The 24,050-nt window shown below is 34.6% G+C and overlaps 3 protein-coding genes and 1 pseudogene across 3 annotated transcripts; 3 read left to right on the top strand and 1 right to left on the bottom strand.

The window, feature by feature from the left end:
- The first annotated feature begins 5,702 nt into the window (after positions 1–5,702).
- On the top strand, positions 5,703–6,547 carry LOC106444337 (heat stress transcription factor A-7a-like). Its single transcript, XM_022705832.2, has 2 exons — positions 5,703–5,966; positions 6,467–6,547. The coding sequence occupies exons 1-2, from the start codon at positions 5,703–5,705 to the stop codon at positions 6,545–6,547; spliced, it is 345 nt and encodes a 114-aa protein (XP_022561553.1).
- LOC111198409 (heat stress transcription factor A-7a-like) lies at positions 6,394–10,689 on the top strand. Its single transcript, XM_022706841.2, has 2 exons — positions 6,394–6,517; positions 10,177–10,689. The coding sequence occupies exon 2, from the start codon at positions 10,294–10,296 to the stop codon at positions 10,672–10,674; it is 381 nt and encodes a 126-aa protein (XP_022562562.1). The 5' UTR covers positions 6,394–6,517; positions 10,177–10,293; the 3' UTR covers positions 10,675–10,689.
- A 2,487-nt stretch (positions 10,690–13,176) lies between these two features.
- Positions 13,177–14,871, top strand: LOC106444338 (heat stress transcription factor A-7a-like). The gene is made up of 2 exons (XM_013885827.3): positions 13,177–13,643; positions 14,169–14,871. Exons 1-2 carry the CDS (start codon positions 13,380–13,382, stop codon positions 14,700–14,702), a joined length of 798 nt encoding a protein of 265 aa, XP_013741281.2. The 5' UTR covers positions 13,177–13,379; the 3' UTR covers positions 14,703–14,871.
- Positions 14,872–19,778: 4,907 nt separating this feature from the next.
- On the bottom strand, positions 19,779–22,387 carry LOC106440078 (annotated as a pseudogene).
- Positions 22,388–24,050: the final 1,663 nt, after the last annotated feature.

Raw genomic sequence — 24,050 nt, forward strand, 5'->3', positions numbered from 1 at the left:
TTATATTTAAATATTTTTACTAATTTCGAAATTAGTTTAAAATATTATTGTACATTAATATATTCAGTTATCGTTTATAAAATAAAAAATTCTATGATATTTTATCTATTATATAATCATAATCAATCATATTAAAATAAAATTATTATATTGAGGTAAATATAATAAAATTGTATTAAATTTATAGATTTATATATTTTATTTTCGTAAGTATAAAATATTTATCTTCAAAAATAAAATCTAATATGTTGGTAAAATATGTTAACATTAGCAAACTATATAATACATATATAAAATATTTATGTTCAAAACTATATAAAAATTAACATGTATTTTTTTTAACATGTATTTTTTTAAAGCTTATAATATTTTCATTTTAAATATAATATATATTTTATTTTATTTTCATAATATAATATATTTTCATTCATATATTATATTTTAAAAATTCTGATAAATATGTGTAAAAATTTAGTGTATTTTAATTTATCGTTTATAAAATTAAAAATAAATAAATTATATCATATTTTATCTACTTTATAGTTATGATCATCTTAAAATACAATTATTATATTTAAATAAATATGATAAAAGTATATTCAGTTGATAAATTTATAAATTTTATTTTCATAAATATAAACTATTTATTTTAAAAATATAATATGATTATAAAACGGCTTAAAATGAGCAAAGTATATAATACATGTCTAAAAATTAACATTTCTTAGACTTTTTTATATACAGTAATATATTATCTAAAGTGAATAAACATAAAAAATATTGGTAAAAAGAAATCCATCTTTGAAAGACGGGTCAAAATTTAGCATAAATTAAATACAAAATAATTTTCAAATATGTTTTCTTATGAATATATTTATTTGCTTAATAACTAAATGCAAATACAATAAGATAAAAATAGAATAAGAAGTGACAAATACATACGGTTTTACAAAATTGATTAGTTATAACATGTAAATTATAAAATTATTGTATTTGAAATAGTTATATAAATATTTAAGTATACGATTAACGTTTAAAATATATACCACTTATATTATAAAACAATAATTTATGTATAAAAAAAAGAAAACAAACACCATACGGATCAAATTCAAGTTATATTCTTAAATAGATACATAAGACGATGGGCACCACGTGAAAACTATACCGCACAGTCGTCAATACATGAAGTTCGAGAAGTTTCGAACCCAACCCTTTTCTCCTCTTAATATTCCGGAGCTTTCGAATTTTCTAAAGTCGAGTGAGTGAGAAAGAGTACTATAATTATATATTTTTTATTCAATTCCCTATATATTAATTGAGAAGCATTTGAAAAATTAGAACTTTAATTTTGTATTAATTATAAAAAAACCCAAATCCTAGGTGGCACTCTAAATGCCTTCTAAATTTCATTTCAAAGAATTCTAAAGCATGTAATATAAAGTATAGTTTAATCTAATGGTGTCACATTATTCCATAATTATATAACACTAGAAAACATTATATTAACCTAAAATATAGGAAGTGTGTATTCTTTCCTTAAATAAAAGCTACGGAATTACCTAATATGATTTACATATATATGGCAATTAATGATTATGAATAATAAAGATTTGATAACAATTTTTGCATGAATCACCCTAACAAAAATCTATCAAATCTACAAAAAAACCTAACAAATAGAACCTAAGAGAGTGAGATAGAGTCCTTACATGATTTGTGTAAGAGAAGGGGGAGATCGCCGGAGATATCGTCGGAGAGAAGGGAGAGCTCGCCGGAGAGGAGAGAGGAGCCGCGCAGAGGAAGAAGAGAGAAATGGGGAAGAACAAGCGGCTCGTGTTTATAAAACCTAGGGTCCGACGGATAGTTTCCGTCGGAATTTCTTCGGAATTCCAATTTCAATTTTCGCGAAATATTTGCCCCGTTAAATGAAAATATTCCGAGGAAATTCCGAGGAACTAGTGTTTGGGGTTTCAAAACATCGATTTTTTTGCCGTATTTCATTTCTTATACAATTGTAATGCATACCATTGAGGATTCTTTGTATAGATGATCATAAACCATGAAATAAAAAATTTGAAAACGAATTGAAAGTATTCCCTTTACCGTTCATTAAAGTGTATAAGTGTTTCTCTTACGTTTTGGGGATTCGTTCATACAATCGGAAAAGTGTTTATTATAGGGTGAGGAACAAATGTTTGACTTCATAATCAGTCTAAGACACTTAATAAGGGTTATATAAGTGTTATTCAAACCGCAAAACGTTGTTTTCGGTTTAAAAACCCTATTTCCTCGGAATTCCCTCGGAATATTCCGAGGAAATTCCGAGGAAACCCTTATCTTCCTCAGAATTTCCTCGGAATATTCCGAGGGAATTCCGAGGAACTAATGTTTGGGGTTTCAAAACATCAATTTTTTTTGCCGTATTTCATTTCTTATACAATTGTAATGCATACCATTGAAGATTCTTTGTATAGATAATCATAAACCATGAAATAAAAAATTTGAAAACGAATTGAAAGTATTCTCTTTACCGTTCATTAAAGTGTATAAGTGTTTCTCTTACGTTGTGGGGATTTCGTTCATACAATCGGAAAAGTGTTTATTATAGGGTAAGGAACAAATGTTTGACTTCAAAATCAGTCTAAGACACTTAATAAGGGTTGTATAATAGGTTTAGAATTGTGATTTGGTTGAATAATTTGTTTTGTTGAATTGATTTAGAATTTGTTTCTACTAGAGAAACACAGACTTCTTCCTAAATGGCCAAATCCGGTGGTTATGTAAACCTTATAATGAGTCAAGGGCCAGTTCATCTTGACTCCTGCGAACCTCTTCTCTTTACCGGCCAAAGTTTTGGTGTGTCTACTGTCAAAGAGAGGAGAAAATGGTCACCGAAGGAGGATTATCCTTCTTCATTTTTGTTTAAATTTATATTATTAAAAAAAATTAAACAATCACATTAACCATATAATAAAAAAATAGATTTTTTCTTATATGTTATATTTTGAATTTTTTAAAATGACTTTAAAATTACAAAAATGAAGAAACCTTATATGTTATACTTTTTTTTAAAAAAAAAAACGACTTTAAAATACAAAAAAGAGGACATTTTATATGGTATATTTTTCTTATATGTTAGAATTTTCTTATATGTTATATTTTGATTTTTTTTAAAACGACTTTAAATTGCAAAAATGTAAGTTTTCCTTAAGTATACGACTAAAAACATTAAAATGACATGTAACAATTCGATGGTTGATTTGAAGGCTTTGAAAACCATATGGAATATAAATGTCAAAATAATTTAACTGTGGAAAAAATATTGTTCACTTTTTTCAAGAATGTGTTCGAGGGAAAAAATAAGGTTTTTATGTCATAATTTGTTTAATGTCCACTAGAGAACATTATATTAACTTAAAATGTAAGAAGTGTGTATTCTTTCCTTAAATAAAAGCTACAGAATTACCTAATATGATTTACATATATATGACAATTAATGATTATGAATAATAAAGATTTGATAACAATTTTTGCATCCTTCTTCATTTTTGTTTAATTTTATATTATTAAAAAAATAAACAATCACATTAACCATATAATAAAAAAATTAGATTTTTTCTTATATGTTATATTTTGAATTTTTTAAAATGACTTTAAATTACAAAAATGAGGAAACCTTATATGTTATATTTTTTTAAAACGACTTTAAAATACAAAAATGAGGACACCTTATATGTTATATTTTGAATTCTTTAAAATGACTTTAAATTACAAAAATGTAAGTTTTCCTTAAGTATACGACTAAAAAATTAAAATGACATGTATCAGTTTTGTGTTCAAAAAAAAAAAAGACATGTATCAGTTTAAGGGTTGATTTGAAAGCTTTCAAAACCATATGTAAGATAAAAGTCAAAATAATTTAACTGTGAAAACAATACTGTTCACTTTTTCAAGAATGTGTTCGAGGAAAAAAATAAGGTTTTTATGTCATAATTTGTTTAATGTACACTAGAGAACATTATATTAACCTAAAATATAAGAAGTGTGTATTCTTTCCCTAAATAAAAGCTACGAAATTACCTAATATGATTTACATATATATGACAATTAATGATTATAAATAATAAAGATTTGATAACAATTTTTGCATCCTTCTTCATTTTGTTTAATTTTATATTATTAAAAAAATAAACAATCACATTAACCATATAATAAAAAAATTAGATTTTTTCTTATATGCTATATTTTGATTTTTTTTAAATGACTTTAAATTGTAAAAATGAGGAAACCTTATATGTTATATATTTTTTTAAAACGGCTTTAAAGTACAAAAATGAGTACACCTTGTATGTTATATTTTTTCTTATATGTTAGAATTTTCTTATATGTTATATGTTGAATTTTTTTAAAACGACTTTAAATTACAAAAATGTAAGTTTTCCTTAAGTATACGACGAAAAACATTAAAATGACATGTATCAATTCGATAGTTGATTTGAAAGCTTTTAAAACCATATGGAAGATAAAAGTCAAAATAATTCAACTGTGAAAACAATATTGTTCACTTTTTTCAAGAAGGTGTTCGCTGGAAAAAATAAGGTTTTTATGTCATAATTTGTTTAATGTCCACTAGAGAACATTATATTAACCTAAAATATATGAAGTGTGTATTTTTTCCCTAAATAAAAGCTACAAAATTACCTAATATGATTTACATATATATGACAATTAATGATTATGAATAATAAAGATTTGATAACAATTTTTGCATCCTTCTTCATTTTGATTAATTTTATATTATTAAAAAATAAACAATCACATTAACCATATAATTAAAAAATTATATTTTTTCTTATATGTTATATTTTGAATTTTTTAAAATGACTTTAAATTACAAAAATGAGGAAACTTTATATGTTATATTTTTTTTTAAAACGACTTCAAAATACAAAAATGGGGACACCTTATAAGTTATATATTTCCTATATGTTAGATTTTTTTTTAGATGTTATATTTTGAATTTTTTAAAACGACTTTAAATTACAAAAATGTATGTTTTCCTTAAATATACGACTAAGAACATTAAAATGACATGTATCAATTCGATGGTTGATTTGAAAGCTTTCAAAACCATATGGAAGATAAAAGTCAAAATAATTCAACTGTGAAAACAATACTGTTCACTTTTTTCAAGAATGTGTTCGATGGAAAAAATAAAGTTTTTATGTCATAATTTGTTTAATGTCCAATCCGATCAATCCATGGTATATTAATTATAGTTTTGTTTCATTATTTTTTAATAAAAATTGATCCGATCCATCGGAAAGAAATTATATAATAACAACAAAAAATATTTTATATATATAAATAAAATGATCAAATATATTAAAAAAACTATCGATAATATATATAAATAAACTCACCATGCGGAAGGCGCAGGTATTATTCTAGTTTAATATTATTACTCACTCTTCCACTCTACTTATTTAAGCCACCTCGCCATGGCCTACGTGGATATTATCTTCCTCTCTTCTCCTCCCAACTGACATTAACGAACTCTTAAACCATATGTCAGCACCACAACATCAAATCACTTTCATCATTCACTTTCAAATCCGATAAAAACAAACAGTTTCCAAGATGGTTTAATTGGAACATTGATCCAAGATACCAAACAATCATTTCATTTTCTTAAAACGATGAATCCGTTTCCGGTCCAAGAAGGTGATCCACCATCATCACCACCAAAACCAATCGAAGGATTGCATGAGATCGGACCGCCTCCATTTCTAGTCAAGACATTCGAGATTGTGGAGGATCCAAGCACAGACCACATCGTGTCTTGGAACAGAGGAGGCACTAGTTTTGTCGTCTGGGATTTGCATTCATTCTCTGAGTTTCTGCTCCCTCGTCACTTCAAACACAGCAACTTCTCAAGCTTCATCAGACAACTCAACACTTACGTAAGTCTTCTTCTTTTGTCTAGCTTCTCTGACCCCAACAAAACAAAAACTGCAATCCTCTGTTTTTATACTCTGTTTTCTCTGTTAGTGAAATTCATCTTTTTACTGCATAATTGGTTATTTCTAGAAACATCGAAAATGTAGATTCTGTGCGGTAGTGGAAGTAGAAGAAATATCTTTAGTAAGTTCTAGAATCTTGGATTCGTACCAACTTGGCTTCTAAAACAATTAGTAAGTTCTAGAGTCTTGGTTCCTGTCGACTTAGTTTAGTAAGTTCTAGAGTCTTGGTTCCTGCCAACTTGGTTCTTAAAATAATCAAAGAAAGAGTCATCAATCTTGTCGAAATATTTTTTTTACAGACTAAGGTTGCCCACTTGTTCAATTCTTTATAATATCTTCAACTAGCACACATCTCTCCCCAATAATTGTTGTTTTTTAATCACATTTATTCAGTGAACCATATAGTTATTTTCAAATTCAATTTTGAAAACTATTTATAGGGTTTTAGAAAGATAGAAGCAGAGAGGTGGGAGTTTGCAAACGAAGGGTTCCTTGTTGAAGTAAGCTTGAGAGAAGCTTGAGCGAGAAGTAATCCTAATCCCATCAGAGATATGAAGATAAGAGTTAAATAGATTTAGGAGTTATCTATATCTATAAGTACTAAAGAGATTAGGATTACTTATTAATATATATATATAGATATCATGAGATGATATAATGTGTGAGAGATTTGTGATTGAGAGATTAAGGTTTTGAGTAGTTTCCTTAAGAGAGAATTAATAAGAAGAGTTCTTATTCTGAGTTAATAACTTGTGTTCTTGCGAGCTCGATATCGTGATCCTGAAACCAGTCAAACAATAATTGGTATCAGAGCCAACAATGGGGGATCTGGTCGTATCATCAACAAAACCGAAAGAGGGAGGATCTTCAATCAAGTGTCCTATATTGAATTCAACAAACTATACCGTATGGGCCATGAAGATGAAGCTCCTATTGAAAGTTCACAAAGTATGGGAGATAATAGAGACCGAGATGGTCGATGATGAGAAGAATAACATGGCAATGGCGTTATTGTTTCAATCCATCCCTGAGGCACTTGTACTTCAAGTCGGAGACCTAGACACAGCAAAGAAGGCTTGGGAGGCAATCAAAACAAGGCACATGGGAGCAGAACGGGTGAAAGAAGCTAGGCTTCAAACATTAATGGCCGAGTTTGATCGTCTCAAGATGAAAGAGACTGAGACAATTGATGATTTTACCGGGAAACTCTCTGAAATTTCTTCAAAATCGGCAGCTCTTGGAGAAGAGATAGAGGAACCAAAACTTGTCAAGAAATTCTTGAAGAGTCTCCCGCGAAAGAAGTACATTCACATAGTAGCTGCGCTGGAACAAGTATTGGACCTCAAGACTACGAGTTTTGAGGACATCATAGGTCGCTTAAAAGCGTATGAAGAGCGTGTGACCGAGGAAGAAGAAACAGAGGAGGATCAAAGCAAGTTGATGTTTGCTAATAACGAATCCCAAGCTTCCCGTAGTTTCAACAGTAATAACAACAACTATCGAGGTAGAGGACGTGGAGGACGGACTCCCTTCAGAGGTCGGGGCCGTGGAAGATACAATGAGTATAGATACAATGAGAATAGATACAATGAAGCAAGAGATGCTTCTCGGATAACATGTTATCGGTGCGATAGAATAGGGCATTTTGTTGCCGACTGTCCAGACAGGTTGCTTAAGCTACAAAAATCGCAAGAGGATGAGAAAGATCAGACACAAGAAGCTGATGAGCTTATGATGCATGAAGTTGTTTTCTTAAACGAGGGAAAAATCATACCAAGCAACTACGAAGTAGACAAAGAGGAAGAAAGTACTTGGTATCTTGATAATGGGGCAAGCAACCATATGAGTGGAGATAGGAGATATTTTTCTGTTATTGATGATTCCATTACAGGAAAAGTACGTTTCGGTGATGACTCGCGCATCGACATCAAAGGAAAAGGGACAATAGAGTTCACGGATAGGAATGGAGAAGCAAGAAAATTAACAGACGTGTATTTCATTCCCGAATTAAAGAGCAACATCATCAGCTTGGGGCAAGCCACCGAGTCCGGATGCGACGTAAGAATGAGAGGAGAACTTCTGATGATGCGTGATCGAGATGGCAACCTAATCGCAAAAGCAGTCAGATCAAAGAACAGGCTATATAAGGTACGAATGGGCTTAAAGGAGACAATGTGTTATCTCTCCACAACAACGAGCGAATCAAGTAGATGGCATGCGAGGCTCGGTCACATAAATATGGAGACAATGAAGTCAATGATACAGCGTGAACCGGTTGCAGGAGCTCCTCATATTGAGATCGAGAAGAAGATTTGTGGCTCTTGCTTGCTTGGAAAGCAAGCGAGACAAACGTTTCCAAGAGCAACATCATATCGAGCGACAAAAGTTTTAGAACTCATTCATGGTGATCTCTGTGGGCCTATAACTCCAACCACACGAGCAGGGAACAAATACATATTTGTGCTAATAGACGATCACTCAAGATACATGTGGACAGTTCTACTCAAAACCAAAAGTGATGCACTCAACAAATTCAGAAACTTCAAGATATTAGTAGAGCAAGAGGCAAAAACACATATACAAACGTTCAGAACAGATCGAGGAGGAGAGTTTGTTTCATATGAGTTTAACTCTTTTTGTGATGAGACAGGTATCAAGAGACATCTTACTGCCCCATACAGTCCACAGCAGAATGGTGTTGTCGAAAGGCGAAATAGAACTTTGATGGAAATGACAAGAAGCATAATGAAGCATATGGCCATCCCAAACTACCTGTGGGGAGAAGCGACAAGGCACTCTACCTATCTTATTAATAGGATAGCTACAAGAGTGGTTAAAGATCTCACTCCATACGAAGCATATCACGGGAGAAAGCCAAATATTAGTCATCTCAGGATTTTTGGTTGCATAGGGTATGCAAAGGTTGATGGGAAACTACTAAAGAAGCTGGATGATAGGTCACGCTTGTTAGTTCATCTCGGAACTGAACCAGGCTCAAAGGCTTATAGAATGTTTGATCCAAAGACACAAAAGATTGTGGTGAGTCGAGATGTAGTTTTTGACGAATCAAAAGGGTGGAACTGGATCAGAAAACAAGAGAATCAAGGTGACACTGGAGGCTTTGAGATAAAAGTTGGAGAGTTCGGGAATCATGGGATACAAAAGTTAAAGTCTGATGAGCTTCAGACTAAAACAGAGAAAACAGAGGAGGTGTTAGAAGAGGAAGACGAGATTGAAAGCGAGGAAGATCAAGAGGAGTCACAAACCACTCTGAGACGATCTCAGAGGGTTACTTCAGCTCCTAAGTACCTAGATGATTATGTACTATTTGCTGAAGAAGAAGGAGAGATACTACTTATGTGTCTAAACGATGAACCGCGAACGTTCGAAGAAGCTAAGAAGTCCAAAGAGTGGGTGCGAGCATGTGAGGACGAGATTGACTCTATCACACGTCTAGAGTCTTGGAGTCTTGTTGATCTGCCTCCAGGAGCCAAACCAATAGGATTTAAGTGGATTTTCAAGATCAAGAGGAACTCTGATGGAAGCATCAACAAATACAAATCTCGTCTTGTTGCGAAGGGATATGTTCAACGGTATGGGATAGATTATGAGGAAGTTTTCGCGCCTGTAGCCCGCATAGAGACAATACGCTTCCTCATCAATCTTGCTGCAACTAATGGCTGGGAAATACATCATCTGGATGTCAAAACAGCGTTTCTTCAGAGTGAGCAGAAAGCCGATATCTTAACGAAAGCTCTAGCACGGATCAAATATAAAGAGATGCGCGAGTTGATTGGTGTCCATGATGTAGATAAGAGAGATTTCAAGCTTAGGAGGGAGAGTGTTGAAGTAAGCTTGAGAGAAGCTTGAGCGAGAAGTAATCCTAATCCCATCAGAGATATGAAGATAAGAGTTAAATAGATTTAGGAGTTATCTATATCTATAAGTACTAAAGAGATTAGGATTACTTATTAATATATATATAGATATCATGAGATGATATAATGTGTGAGAGATTTGTGATTGAGAGATTAAGGTTTTGAGTAGTTTCCTTAAGAGAGAATTAATAAGAAGAGTTCTTATTCTGAGTTAATAACTTGTGTTCTTGCGAGCTCGATATCGTGATCCTGAAACCAGTCAAACAATATTCCTCCTGGGACAAAGACATTTACTGAAGAGCATCAAGAGAAGAGCTTCCTTTGCTTTATCGTCCTCATCGATTCAAGATCCTTGCATAGAGCTTCGTAAGGAGAAGCAGTTGCTGTTGATGGAGCTGGTGAGTCTGAGACAGCAGCAGGAGACCAATAAAAGCTACATCAAAGCAATGGAACAGAGGATTGAAGGAGCAGAGAAGAAACAGAGGAAGATGATGTCGTTCTTGGCTAGAGCGATGCAGAGCCCTTCGTTTCTGCATCAGCTACTTAAGCAGAGAGATATGAGGGTTAAGGAGCTTGAGGATGAGGCAGCGGAGAGAGGAAGAGGCTCTTCGGTGTCGGAGCTGGAAGCTCTGGCTCTAGAGATGCAAGGCTATGGAAAGCAGAAGAATGTCAAGGAAGAAGAGGACATGGTGGTCGAGAGAGAGTTGGACGACGGTTTCTGGGAAGAGTTGCTTAGTAATGAGAGTTTGGCTTCTACCTCTTCTAACTAAGATGCATCCTTTTAGTTGTACTTTGAAGTTTTTGTTTTTTTTGTTCCCTTGTTTATTTCCAAGCACCTTTTTGTTCTCTTGTTTATTTTCAAGCATTTTTATCAAGTAGTAGTAGTGTAAACTAAATGTCTATACAACACGTTGTAGTTCATTTATGTACGTAGATGATCATATGAAAAATAGTTTGTCAGTAACTCCACAGCCGTTGAAATTTGACAAGGCTTTAAATAATGTCTGGTAGTGTAGTGATTATGCGGGTATAGAGAAGTGTACTCAATGAGCAAAATAATTGCTCATATTTATTTTACAGGCCGTGATTATTAATGAAATACTATACGGTTTGAAGAAATTTGGTTTAAAAACTGGTATAGGTGTGCCATTTTGCAAATGTAAATGTGCTTAGAACGTATGATGATGTTTTGAGTGCTGAGGTCCCCAAGATTTATGTGTATCTTTTACCAATGTAAAATCTAAGTACTATATGAATAAATCAGTTTATAAAATAATATTTGGGTTCCATGTTATAACTGGCCTGCTTCAGAACAAACTAATTTTAAGATGTACTTCGGGTTGAGAAAGTGTTGTTTGATATAAATTGTGTACTTGAACATTTCAATTGGGGTTTTGGGTTCCTTCTTGGTAACTTTGGGAAAAATGTCTTTGTACAAATTGTTACAATTTTAGTTTTGTTTGAATCCAAAATAGTTGATCCTACATGTTTTTGTATGATTATTACACAACTGATCAAATAAACTTTGACTTTAGACCGGATTAAAGATGTTACACATGCTGCCACAAACCGAGAAGACAAACCTAATCTAATCCCAGTCATAGGAAGGAGCATGAGTTGAAGAGGGCGACAAAAATGAGAGTTATTCTCAAACACTTTCAAAACTGTGAACACCACTAATAGATTTATTTATGAGCCAATTAAAATTAGAATAGACGGTTGATGAAAAAAAAACATTACATAGAGCACAAAAAAACATAAAAAAAAAAAAATGAATCTTTTTTTTATCATGGAAGAATGAGCTTTTGGTGGCTGCAAAAAACAATGACAGCCATCGAAAAAATAATATAAAAAATGAGAAAAACATTAATAGAAAATAGAAAGAGAGAAAATTAAGATATTTTTCATTAGTTTTTTTTTTGAAACTTAATATTTTTCTTTAGTTGCAATAAACTTTTGGTTCTCATGTATTTTTCACTCCAATTATCACTTTTATTTGCAAAAACATATTTATTTTTTCATGTATATTTTTTATTTAAATAATTGATACATTTAACCAGTTTTGAAATTTTGATATAATTCGTGGTAAGTATCTGCAATAGGGTTTTTAAAAACGAAAAAAAAACTACTCGTATTTGAACGATTCAGTTTGATATTAAGCTTAACAGTAACGAAAACCAGAATGCTGAGCACAGACACGGATCACAAGCCTCCGCAGTAATTGATCAAGTGTCACTTGAACTGTTCAACACCTGTCCGAGAATCATCTGATATCAGGAAAAAAAGGGCGGCTAGGAGAGTGTCTAAGAAAAGACCAAGCGGACCAAGCGGACCAATTCGGAATTGTTCTTTATGGTTAGAAATATACAAGTTGTTTTTAGCGATACTATTTTCTTTTTACTATATTTGTTGTCATGATAAAAAAACATGTTCCAAACCGGACACTGTTTTGATTGTCTAGTCTAGAACAGTGTTTTTAAAACTGGACCGGGAGCTGGGCCAAAAATTTTTTGGGTCACGGTTTAATATAGTCTGACCGGTTCAAATCTGGTTCAATAATCTGGTTTGATATACTTTTAGTATATAAATTTAAAAATAATGTTAGTAAATATGATACATAATTAAAATATAAATAACTTTTAAACATAAAACATTATAAATATAAACTAGTTTTATGTTTATATGGATGATTTGTAGATTTTTGATAGTTTTCGTAGTTTAATAACTTTAAGATCTAATCCGGCTACGTGATCGGTTCATGGTTGAACTAATTATTAGACCCAACCGGTTTATATACCCGGTTCATGGTTGAACCCGGTCTAACCATCGGGTCGGTCCGGTTTTAACAACACTGGTCTAGAATGATTAAATAAATATTTGCTAATCATCAGGTTTAGATATCAAACCAGATGTCCAAATGGACCGATTGTCACATCAACATGAAAAACAGTTAATTAAAACCAATCATCGAATTGTCACTTTATTAACGTTGTCAAGTTTTATATTCTTAAATGAAGTTCTTAAGACGATGGGCACCACGTGAAACCTATACCGGCGCACAGTCGTCAATACATGAAGTTCGAGAAGTTTCGAACCCAACCCGTTTCTCCTCTTAATATTCCGGAACTTTCGAATTTTTTTTTTTTTTTTGTCAACCTTTCGAATTTTCTAAAGTCGAGTGAGAAAGAGTTATATTTATATAATTTTATATTCAATTTAATATTATCACTCACTTTCCCACTCATTCCTCCTATTTAAGCCACCTCCCCATGGCCTACGTGGATATTATCTTCATCTCTTCTCCCTCCCAACTGCTATTAACGAACTCTTAAACCATATGTCAGCACCACAACATCAAATCACTTTCATCATTCACTTTCAAATCCGATAAAAAAAAAACAAACAGTTTCCAAGATGGTTTAGTTGGAAGATTGATCCAAGATACCAAAAAAATCATTTCTTTTGTTTTAAATCGATGAATCCGTTTCTCCACCGAGAAAATGATCCACCACTGTCACCACCAAAACCAGTTGAAGGGTTGCACGAAATAGGACCGCCTCCGTTTCTGATCAAGACATTCGAGATTGTGGAGGATCCAAACACGGACCACATCGTGTCTTGGAACAGAGGAGGCACTAGTTTTGTCGTCTGGGATTTGCATTCTTTCTCTGAGTTTCTTCTCCCTCGTCACTTCAAACACAGCAACTTCTCAAGCTTCGTCAGACAACTCAACACTTACGTAAGTCTTCTTCTTTTCTCTGACCCAACAAAACAAAAACAGCAATCCTCTGTTTTGCAAATGCTCTGTTTTGCAATGCTCTGTTTTTCTGTGTTAGTAAAATTCATTTTTTTTTTACTGCAAAAATGGGTTATTTCTAGAAACATCGAATAATGTAGATTCTGTCTGATAGTGGGAGAAGAAGAAGTCTCTTTAGTAAGTTCTAGAATCTTGGCTCGTGCCACCCCAGCTTTCTAAAACAATTAGTAAGTTCTAGACTTATGGTTCTTGTCAACTTGGTTTCTAAAACAATTAGCAAGTTCTAGAATCTTGATTCGTGCCAACTTGGTTCTTAAAATAATCATGAAAGCGTCATCAATCTTATCACGGTATATATTTTTATAGATTAAGGTTGCCCACTTGTTCCATTTTTTTTTATATTATCTTCCACTAGTACACATCTCTCTCCAATAATTTTTGTTTGTTTAATCACACTTTTGAAACCTCATAGATATTTTCAAATAAAATTTTGAAAACTATTTATAGGGTTTTAGAAAGATAGAGGCAGAGAGATGGGAGTTTGCAAACGAAGGTTTCCTCTTAGGACAGAGGCATTTACTGAAGAGCATCAAGAGGCGAGCCTCCTTCGCTTCATCCATTCAAGATCCTTGCGTACAGCTTCTTAAGGAGAAGCAACTGCTGTCGATGGAGCTGGCAAGTCTGAGACAGCAGCAACAAACCGCGAGAATTTACATCAAATCAATGGAACAGAGGATTGAAGGAGCAGAGAAGAAACAGAGAATGATGATGTCGTTCTTGGCTAGGGCGTTGCAGGGCCCTACGTTTCTGTATCAGCTACTCCAGGAGAGAGACATGAGATTTAAGGAGGTTGAGGTAGAAGAGAGGGAAAGAGGTTCTTCGGTGTCTGAACTTGAGGCTCTGGCTCTGGAGATGCAAGGGTATGGGAGACAGAGAAATGTGAAGGAAGAAGAGGACATGGTGGTCGAGAGAGAGTTGGACGACGGTTTCTGGGAAGAGTTGCTTAGTAATGAGAGTTTGGCTTCTACCTCTATTCTTTGAAGCTTTTTCCTTTACTTTTGTTTTGTTGCCTCTTTTGTTTTGTTTCTCACTTGTTTATTTCCAAGCACTTCTTGTCAAAATGTAGTAGTGTAATTTTTGTTATGTGTGTAGATAAATATATGAAAGTATGTTTGTCCTTAATTTACACAGCCCTTGACAAGGCTTTGAATATGGTCTTGTAGTATAGTGATCGCCTCTTGCATGGACCTATTGATGCGGTTCAGTGATCCCTCTCTCTCTCTGTCTCTCTGCTTTTACTCTTTATTTAAACCATTTTCTACTTCTTGCATGGACCTATTAATGCTAGTGTTCCGATCTACTTCACTGATGTAGAGATCCTGATCAGGAAGATAAATATCAGAGACTGAAGGCCATTAGAGTGTGACCAAAACGGCTTCTTCTCATTGTAAAAAGTTTCTTGGCAAGCAGAGTCCTCCCAAATGATTACATTGCATGTGTACCAGCTCTTGAAGTCGGTAGCTTCAACAACTTTTTTGGCATGTCATTGATTCAATCACCTCACAGAATCTCCTCTCCCATACTGGAGTCCCATCCCATCGTCTTCATCGGTGGTGTCGTGTGACTCGTGTCTATTCAACTTCTGGTTCTGTGACGGCTTAACTTCTTTTGAGGTTGGGGTATTAAATGGGCCCAAGAGTAAGTCTTATGAACCTTTTGAAACTTACCAAACTGGCCTGATAAGAATATTTGAAGCAGCAATGACGCATCTTGGGAGCGGGAACCACACCGGACCAAAGTTGAAGACAAGTTTTGCTTCTTTTTTGTTGCTCCACTCTATCTTAGCTAATCTCAATATTATTTCATTAGAGTCGAAGAGATTAGAGAATACTATAATTTTATGTGAATCCTAATGCAAGTGACTTGAGGGAGAAAACATTGATTTTGTCGTCTATAACTTTATGCATGCACATCACTTATTTTAAATGTTAGTTACGACGACAACAATATTCTATCCATTTCAGTTTAGTTGTTGTAGAATAAAACTTTTGTTTCAAAATAAATGTCATTTTATAATTTAATATAAAATTTATTGATTTTATATTCATCTATGGATTGAAATGTGGTTAGACATATTAGTAATGATGTTTTTATTTAGTAAATATACAAAATTAAATATAATCTTAATTTGTGTGTACAAGGCTAAAAGGAAACTGATGGAATATTTAATTACTAATACTAATCTTGTCTACATGTTTTGGCTACAAAAATTATGTCATCATTTGCTCTTTTTAAAAAAAATTACCCTAGTGTATGTAGACATATAGAGTAAATCGAAATTCTAAAGGGAAGTCTTGCCTTTTCTAAGTTTTGTTTTGGATTGACATGAAAGTGAATGTAACTCAATTGGGGTATGTTATATTTTGCGCAGCCCGTTGGCTGTGATATCTCGCCGGCAGATGATTGTTGATAGATTTCAAAAGCCAATTAAATTTAGCTCTTCGTCTCATTTAATTGTAGTCGGATTGGATTGGGTAGGTTTCGATTTTTATCATCATTAAAAGGATATCAGTATGTGCATCTTTCTCTGAAACCAATACCAACGGTTAACGACGCTACCACCCATTTATTCCATCACATTAATTGCTACTAACTATTTTTAGGGATGTGAAAGGTACTTGAGAGTAGTACTTTGGTAAACATATATGGTCTTTTATAGAAATTTATGTCGTTTCCAATAAACACTCCAAAACAATGTTATGAAACTAGCAAATGCGAAGAGTGTTGAGATTTGTTTGATCCGATTTTAAGTTTTTCTAGACTAAAATTATCATGAACTCTTCTTTTTTGAAAATTTAATAAAGTATTCTTCAATTATCAAAATTTAACAACCTGCCTTGTGCTTTTCTAACATTACCCTGTACTTAAATTAACTAATTTCAGGACTTTTGATATTTCTCGGCTCGTCTGATCACCAGTTTAAAAAGGTAGCTGACAAAATTGACATTCCACATATAGTCCAATTTACAATATTTGGAGTATATTTATGGAGATTTTTATTTATTTTTAAAGAGTATACTAGATTTTGATCCGCGCTTAGAAAGCGCAGATTTATTTTTAAGATCAAATAATTATTTTTTGAAATTAAATAAATTATTTTAAAATAAATTTCTATATAAAATAGTGTACATGCCTAATCACATTTATCGGGAACCGAATCGTAACAAACTGTAAAAACGACACCAACATTTAACTAAATTTCACAAATAACCGAACAGATCTTTTATCTTTATAACTGAAAACTGAAACCAAACCTAAAACCAAACGGATACCTGAATTTTTGAAATACAAATATATACCCACAAAAAAACAATTACATTTAATTTCTAATTACATTTACTTTGCTACTGAATAAAACCAAAATCTGAAATAACCAAACTAAACTTTGTAAATACATGAACGGTTTCTACATTTCTAGAAACAAAAAAAAAGTAAAAAACAAATTACATTTATGGAGATGTCTCCACAAAACACAACCATATATCTCCCAACACCACACGGCAGACAGCACTGCATGTGTGTTGGCTCGTAGGATTATTTTTCTGATTCGATGTGGTTTAATTATTTTTTGTTTTATAATATAGATAAAAAAAAACAAAAATACCACTAAGCGACATCAAATAATAAAAGAAAACCTCTCTCTAAATACTCTCTCCCAAATGCGAAACCCTAGCTCTTCCTTCGTTCGGGTAGCCAGCAGCGTTATTCTCTTCTTTAAACGCCGGTCACCCCCTCCCCCCACCCTTTTTGCTTTCTTCCTCTCCTCGTCTTCGCCTCTCTTTTCCCTCCTCCTCTCCGTTTCCTTTCTCGAAGCTCTGATTCTTGCGCCACCGCGCTGTGTAAATCTGGCGCGTCGGACCTGGATCTCCAGAAAAACGAGGTGGAGGAGTGTATGTGCGGTTCCTTTAGTCAAACGGAGTGGTGGTGGCTTAGATTTGGTGTCAGATCTGGTTCTGTGGAGAGCTCTGCTTCTTCCTATGCTTCCTCTGTTTGATTTTCTTGGTAAGGGCGAGATGGTTCGCTTGGCTGAAGGCGTTAGGGTCCCTCAAACGGTGGAGTTGCGGTGTTTCTTCCGACCGTTTCGTTGGTCTCCAGCGCGTCCTTTCTTAGGCCGGTCAACCGTTCTTGTAGGGCCTTCTATGGTGCTGCTTTCGTTTTCTAGCCGGTTTGGTTTGTTGCAGGTTCTCTGTAGCAGGGGCGTGTGCGAGAAGGCGAGGAGCTGGGTTTGTCAACCACAACAACCCTTTTCAGTGGCGGCGCGTGTGGAGTCAACATGACTGTGGACTGATCTAGGGATAGGGCTGTCCTGGTCCGCTCTGCCTTCCGGTGGAGTAGTTGGCTCTGCCTCTTTGGTATAGGTTCGATAGCGTGTGGCGGCTCATGGTCGTTCCTTCTCCAAATAAAGATCGACTTGGTGGGGCGTGTGGTCTTGGTCTCGAGTGTAGCTGTATGTCCGTGAAGTTTGCTGTGTGGGAGTGCTTAGCAAGCTGTTTTTGACAACCCGATCATTAAGAACTGGTCACCGGGTACGCCTAACTCTACCGGGTCCAGCTCTCGCTATAACTGCGGGTCGATTCTGCGGCAAGCGAATGTTCCTCTCCGATGTATCCTTTGTGTACTGCAATTGTGCTTGATGTCATTTCATGTGTTTCCCTAGGTTTGAGTTTGTGTTAGTTTTCTTTATGTTGATCTGCTACTAGTATTTTCTGTCAATGTCTATAAAAAATTTAAAACTGGTAATGAAATCTTAACATTTTTTACCAAAATAATAATAAAAGAAATTAGCTGAACACAATGCATCTTCTGCTATTAGTAAGACCATCTCCAACCCACCTCTATTTCTATCTCTATATTTTTCTCTAAAATAGATAAACTCTATTATAGAGTTGAAAATGCTCTAATGTATGCCTCTATAATAGAGTTTCTCTATTTATAGGGGAAAATATAGAGATATGATATTTTCACCTCTACATATAAAGGCAAAAAATAACTTTTCTCTATATTTTCCTCTAAAATAGAGGAACTCTATTATATAGGCATACATTAGAGCATTTTTACCTCTATAATAAAGATTTCTATTTTAGAGAAATTATAGAAATGTACATTAGAGATGCTCTAAAGAACCGTTAGATTAGGTTACAACAAAATAATCAATCTTCTAAATTCAATCAATTGCAATGTTTTTTTTTTTGCTAAAATTTGGAATCACTTACAATGTTAGGAAACTATTTAATAGACACTAATATTTATAGTAGTCAGCATTCAACTTTTTGTATATGCTCATTATACACAGTTGATCTATACTAATCGTACTTGTTTTACGTCAAATTATTTTATATAATAGATATATGTAGCAAGACGCTTGAAAATCGTTGTATAACACACATATCACATATTTTCATCACATATGCGTATTATTATACCCGAAAAGAGAAATGGCCTTCACATTCATTTGATCGTAGATGATGTATGATGAACTGGAGAGTCTTTTTTTAGCAAAGAACTGGAGAGTCTAACTTCCAAATTTCACATAATAGAAGCGACATACTGTTGTAAGTAGACCACAAGTTATTACCATTTTTGTAGTGTTGTTAGTTTATTGCACTCTGTCTCTCTCTCTCTCTCTCTCTCTCTCTCTCTCTCTCTCTCTCTCTCTCTCTCTCTCTCTCTCTCTCTCTCTCTCTCTCTCTCTCTCTCTCTCGCGTGCCCCACCTAACGCCACTGTCCGTGTCTTTGCCAAAATCATAAATGATACACAAAATATCACACATTTCATTTAATTTGAATACCTATCATAACTTATATCTTTGCATGTGCAATATGTCCATAACATTCTGCTTCTTTGTTACTTAAATCACGGTAATAACCATGGATGTTAGCACCTACTCCTTTTACACTTTCCACCTCACTAAAGTTACATTTAATAACATTGACACAAAACCTACCTCATACAACCAAATCCTAAGATTATAGTTGAAGAAAATATAACCAAAAGTGAATATCTTGGTCTTTTTCAAGCTGGGAGAGTGATTAGAGTGAGAGGGTGGCAAGACATACTTTTCAAACAAAAATTGTAATCTCTTTCTTTTGTAAATTATTAGAGAGACTACACTAGTTCTTGTCCTATATATTTATATCATATCATATTACATCATCTTGTGTGGCCCATCACGTTACACATTAAAGCTAGAGAAATGGTACAACAATCTTTTTTCTCTTCTCTATCTCTTACATCAAATTATACTGCTTTATTTTTTACATCTCTGCATCTTTTGGTTACTATGAGTCTCAATATTATTAATTTCTTTAACTTCCTCTGTTTTCTTACTTACTCACCTCTCTTCCTGCAACAACAACAAAGACAGAGAAAATTTTAACATAATTATAAGATTGTTGTTTAGTGTGTTCACCATCCATTAATCTAATCCTACCTGTTTATATCCCAACACGGCAGGTCGGTCCACCCCTACCGGATAACATCTCAATCGGCAGCAACCTGTTGTTTCATTAAAGCAATGTTAGATTACCATTTACTTGATAGCAGAACACATAAACCGTAGTTGAATCTTGAAACCTAGGCATTTGGCAGCTGACAGAATTGGAGGAGTCAGAGAGTGTAGAAGGAGTAGAGTTATCGTCATTATCAGAAGAAGGTGACAACAAATCTGATCCATTACTGTCTGCAGACTCAGCAAACAGAAGCAAATGATTTGTGGACGACGCAAATGGACTATCAGGCAAGCTCTCCTCCAGCCTGTCACCATCCAAAAGAAACTTGCTATTTCAACCTTACAATTCCAAAATACAAAAAAAAAACAATACCTTGTTCATGAATAGACCTACCTCTCTGGTAGATTCATTGTGTCATCATCAGATCCTTCTTTGGAACTTCCTTTCACAGGCGATGGAAGAGGAGATGCAAGTGTTTGGCTAAAAGGATTTGGGGAATGAATGTGTGTAGTAGTAGTAGGGGAATTGAGTTGGAAATGCTTCTTGACGTCAAGAAGCTGCAGATTCATTAGCCTTCTCCTCTCAAGCTCAAGAATCTCTTCTTCAAACTTGCTCCTCCACAAAGCATCTTGTCCGTTGTTGTAAAACCCTCTCCCTCCTTGCACCACAAGCAAATCACTACGGCGCACAAGCAAAAGGTTAAGACAAAGAGCTTTAGCGTTTGCTTTACCTATAGCATCCCTGGGGCTAGAATCAAGACCCGTTGGGGACAGCTCCCGCTCTGTTGTTTGGTTAGTTCTACAAGAAAGGATTCAAAGAACAATTAGTCCAAAAAGTATGATAGTTACTACTACTAGTTTAAGTACCTGTATTTTTCAGGGACTTTGCCTTTCTCCTTGTAAGGCTTAACAAGAACCCTTGAGTCACAAACAAAGTGAGGGTTCCCTTTATCAAGAATGCTCTTGACAGTCTCAGGGTACACAAATGTTACAAACCCAAACATCCTCTTCTGCTGATACGGTATCCTCACATCTTGAACTGGTCCAAAAGTACTATTACCCACCAATAACAACAACGTAAGTCACATAAGGAATAACTAACTACATGTTAACTGGTTGTGTTTGCAGCAATTACCTGAAATAATTGGACACATCTTCCTCCCTGAACATACTGTCGGCAGGAAATGTCAGATAGATCTGTCTGGAAGCTGGAGAAGACATAGCAGAGAGATCAATCCTCTCAGGCCTCCATCTTCCAAGATTCTGTGACTCATCTCCCATCATGAAAGAAGAACGAGTGATGAAGTGGTGCGCAAGTCTTGGAGGTACAGAGTTAGACCTAACAAGCTCGAATCTCCTTGGAGAGCTAAAAAACTCGTCTCCTCCATCACCGTGGACGAATCTGCAGCTACTTCCGTTTTTGCAGAAGCCTCTAGCGAAGTAAGAACATGGTACACCTCCAAACCCTAAATCAGAATCACCAAACCCTAAACCGTCCAACACGCAGCTGCCACTTCTCGCATGCAGAGAGTCCAAAAAGTTCTTCGCTCTTGAGTTCACATCATCCTTGAACTTGAACTCCAACTCGCTGGCCAAAGATCTTCCTCCGTTAGCGTAGAAGGGCAGAGAAGTAGGGTTGAGAGAAGAGCCGCGACGGTTGTTGTTGTTGTTGTTCTTAGGGCTAATTAACTCCTCTTTACTCCTCCAAGGAGTCCTTGTCATGAGACCCAACTCTTTCTTGGTTTTTACTATTACAGAGTGAACAAGAGTCTCGGGACCAAAAGCTAGCCTTATCATCTCTTTCTCGCCGTGATCTTGGAGAAGGAGGAGGCCCATGATCTTTGATGCGTTTTCTGGGTCTAAAGCTTGGATCCTAGAGAGCACAATCCTAGTTGCTTCGTACCCATCCATGGCTTTCTCTCTTTCTCTCAGTCTCTCTCTTGAATTAGAGTAGAGAGAAGGAGTGATGGTTTTGTAGAGAGAGAGAGAGAGAGAGAGAGAGAGTGTTTGGTGTCTTGTGTACAGAGTGGTTGTTGTCGTTAAGAGGTCTCTCTGTTTCTTGTGTTGGACTTTAGTTCCAAGGACAAGTTAATTAATCTTTTTTTAACTACAATTTTTTTTTTGTGAGCAATAACTACAACTTCTTTTTCTTTTTGGACAAAAAAAAAAGAAAAGAAAAGAAGCATACCTTTCAGGATAAACATGCATCTCTGTTTCCTGTCAGACAACCAGTAAAGATGAATAATCAAAGTTCAAAAAAGGGAAAGGTAAAAAACTGTCTATGATAAAAGAAGAAAATAAGTTTTTTTTTTGTCTGCAAAAGTAAACGTTATGTATGCAAAAGTAAACGTTATTAGTTTCGAACATTCGATGAGTGAAGTAAAAAGTACTTTGATAAAAAAAAAAGTGGCGTTAAAGTAAATTTTAATTGCCTGAAAAAGTCAAGTTGATCGACATTATTAATTAGTGAGTGAAACTTCTGCAAGTGACTGACGCTTACTGCTCCTTTGGGGAATAGATGAAGATGTTTTCATCATGTAAAGATTTTATCATCAGAAAAAGTTTAAGAGTCAGAGAGAGATAGAGAGAAGGTGTACGTACTTTACTAGTTGCTTGTGTATGTTGTTGAGAGAGAGTAGATCTGAGTTATGAGGAAGTTTCTTCTGGATATGGGATCTCTAGGGATGTTAATATGGGCTCAACGTGACAGGGTTAGCCCTAACCCTGCAAACCCATTTGTAACCCTAACCCTCATTTTTTAAACAGGGTTTAAATAGGGTTGGCCCTAATAGGACCAGGGTTTAAATTCTAACCCTTTTATTTTGATTCACACAACTATTATACAATATTTAATAATGTTTTTCATCAAAAAAAACTTAAAGTAGAGTTTTCTCGCCAAAAACTGAACAACGAAATTTTCCGCCGAAACCGCAAAATCGAGTTTTCAACTAAAACAACAAAATCGAGTTTTCTTTCCAAAAACGCAAAATCGAGTTTTTCGTCAAAACTTCGAAATCGAGTTTTCCCGCCAAAAAATCAAAATCGAGTTTTTCGCCAAAACCTCAAAATCGAATTTTCCCGTGAAAACGTAAAATTAAATTAAGTTTTTTTTGGAAAACCCGTAAAACTCAATTTCACGGTTTTGGCGGGAAAACTCGATTTGCCGGTTTTGTAGGGAAAACTCGATATTGCGGTTTTAGTTTTGGCGGAAAAACTCGATTTTGCGGTTTCAGCGGAAAAACTCGATTTTGCAGTTTTGGCGGGAAAACCTGATTTGTCGGTTTCGGCGGAAAACTCGTTTTTGCTGTTTCGGCGGGAAAACACGATTTTGTAGTTTTCGGCGGGAAAACTCGATTTGCCGGTTTCGGCGGAAAAACTCGATTTGCCGGTTTCGGCGGAAAAACTCGATTTGCCGGTTTCGGCGGAAAAACTCGTTTTTGTGGTTTTGGCGGGAAAACTCGATTTTGCGGTTTTGGCGGGAAAACTCAATTTTGCGGTTTTGGCGGAAAAACTAGATTTTACGGTTTCTGCGGGAAAACCCGATTTGCCGGTTTCGGCGGAAAACTTGATTTTGCTGTTTTGGCGGAAAAACGCGATTTTACAGTTTTGGCGGGAAAACTTGATTTGCCGGTTTTGACAGGAAAACTCGATTTTGCGGTTTTTGCGGTTTTTGCGGGAAAACTCGATTTTGCGGTTTTGGCGGGAAAACTTGATTTTGTGGTTTTGGTGGAAAAACTCAAATTAGGTTTTGGCGGAAAAAAACACAATTTTTTTTTTGACAGAAAAATTTTATTCTTAGTTGTGGAGCAAAAACTCGATTTTGCGATTTTGGGAGGAAAACTTTTGATTTTGATGCTCAACAAATTGGAGGAAAGAATCA

The sequence above is a fragment of the Brassica napus genome, chromosome C7 (assembly GCF_020379485.1).
Source record: "Brassica napus cultivar Da-Ae chromosome C7, Da-Ae, whole genome shotgun sequence".
NCBI lineage: Eukaryota > Viridiplantae > Streptophyta > Magnoliopsida > Brassicales > Brassicaceae > Brassica > Brassica napus.

Bases quoted from the DNA above. Each gene is read 5' to 3' on its own strand.
- LOC106444337 (XM_022705832.2), top strand. From the start codon at position 5,703: ATGAATCCGTTTCCGGTCCAAGAAGGTGATCCACCATCATCACCACCA. The intron at 5,967-6,466 runs GTAAGTCTTCTT...AACTATTTATAG, and splicing joins TCAGACAACTCAACACTTAC to GGTTTTAGAAAGATAGAAGC.
- LOC111198409 (XM_022706841.2), top strand. From the start codon at position 10,294: ATGGAGCTGGTGAGTCTGAGACAGCAGCAGGAGACCAATAAAAGCTAC.
- LOC106444338 (XM_013885827.3), top strand. From the start codon at position 13,380: ATGAATCCGTTTCTCCACCGAGAAAATGATCCACCACTGTCACCACCA. The intron at 13,644-14,168 runs GTAAGTCTTCTT...AACTATTTATAG, and splicing joins TCAGACAACTCAACACTTAC to GGTTTTAGAAAGATAGAGGC.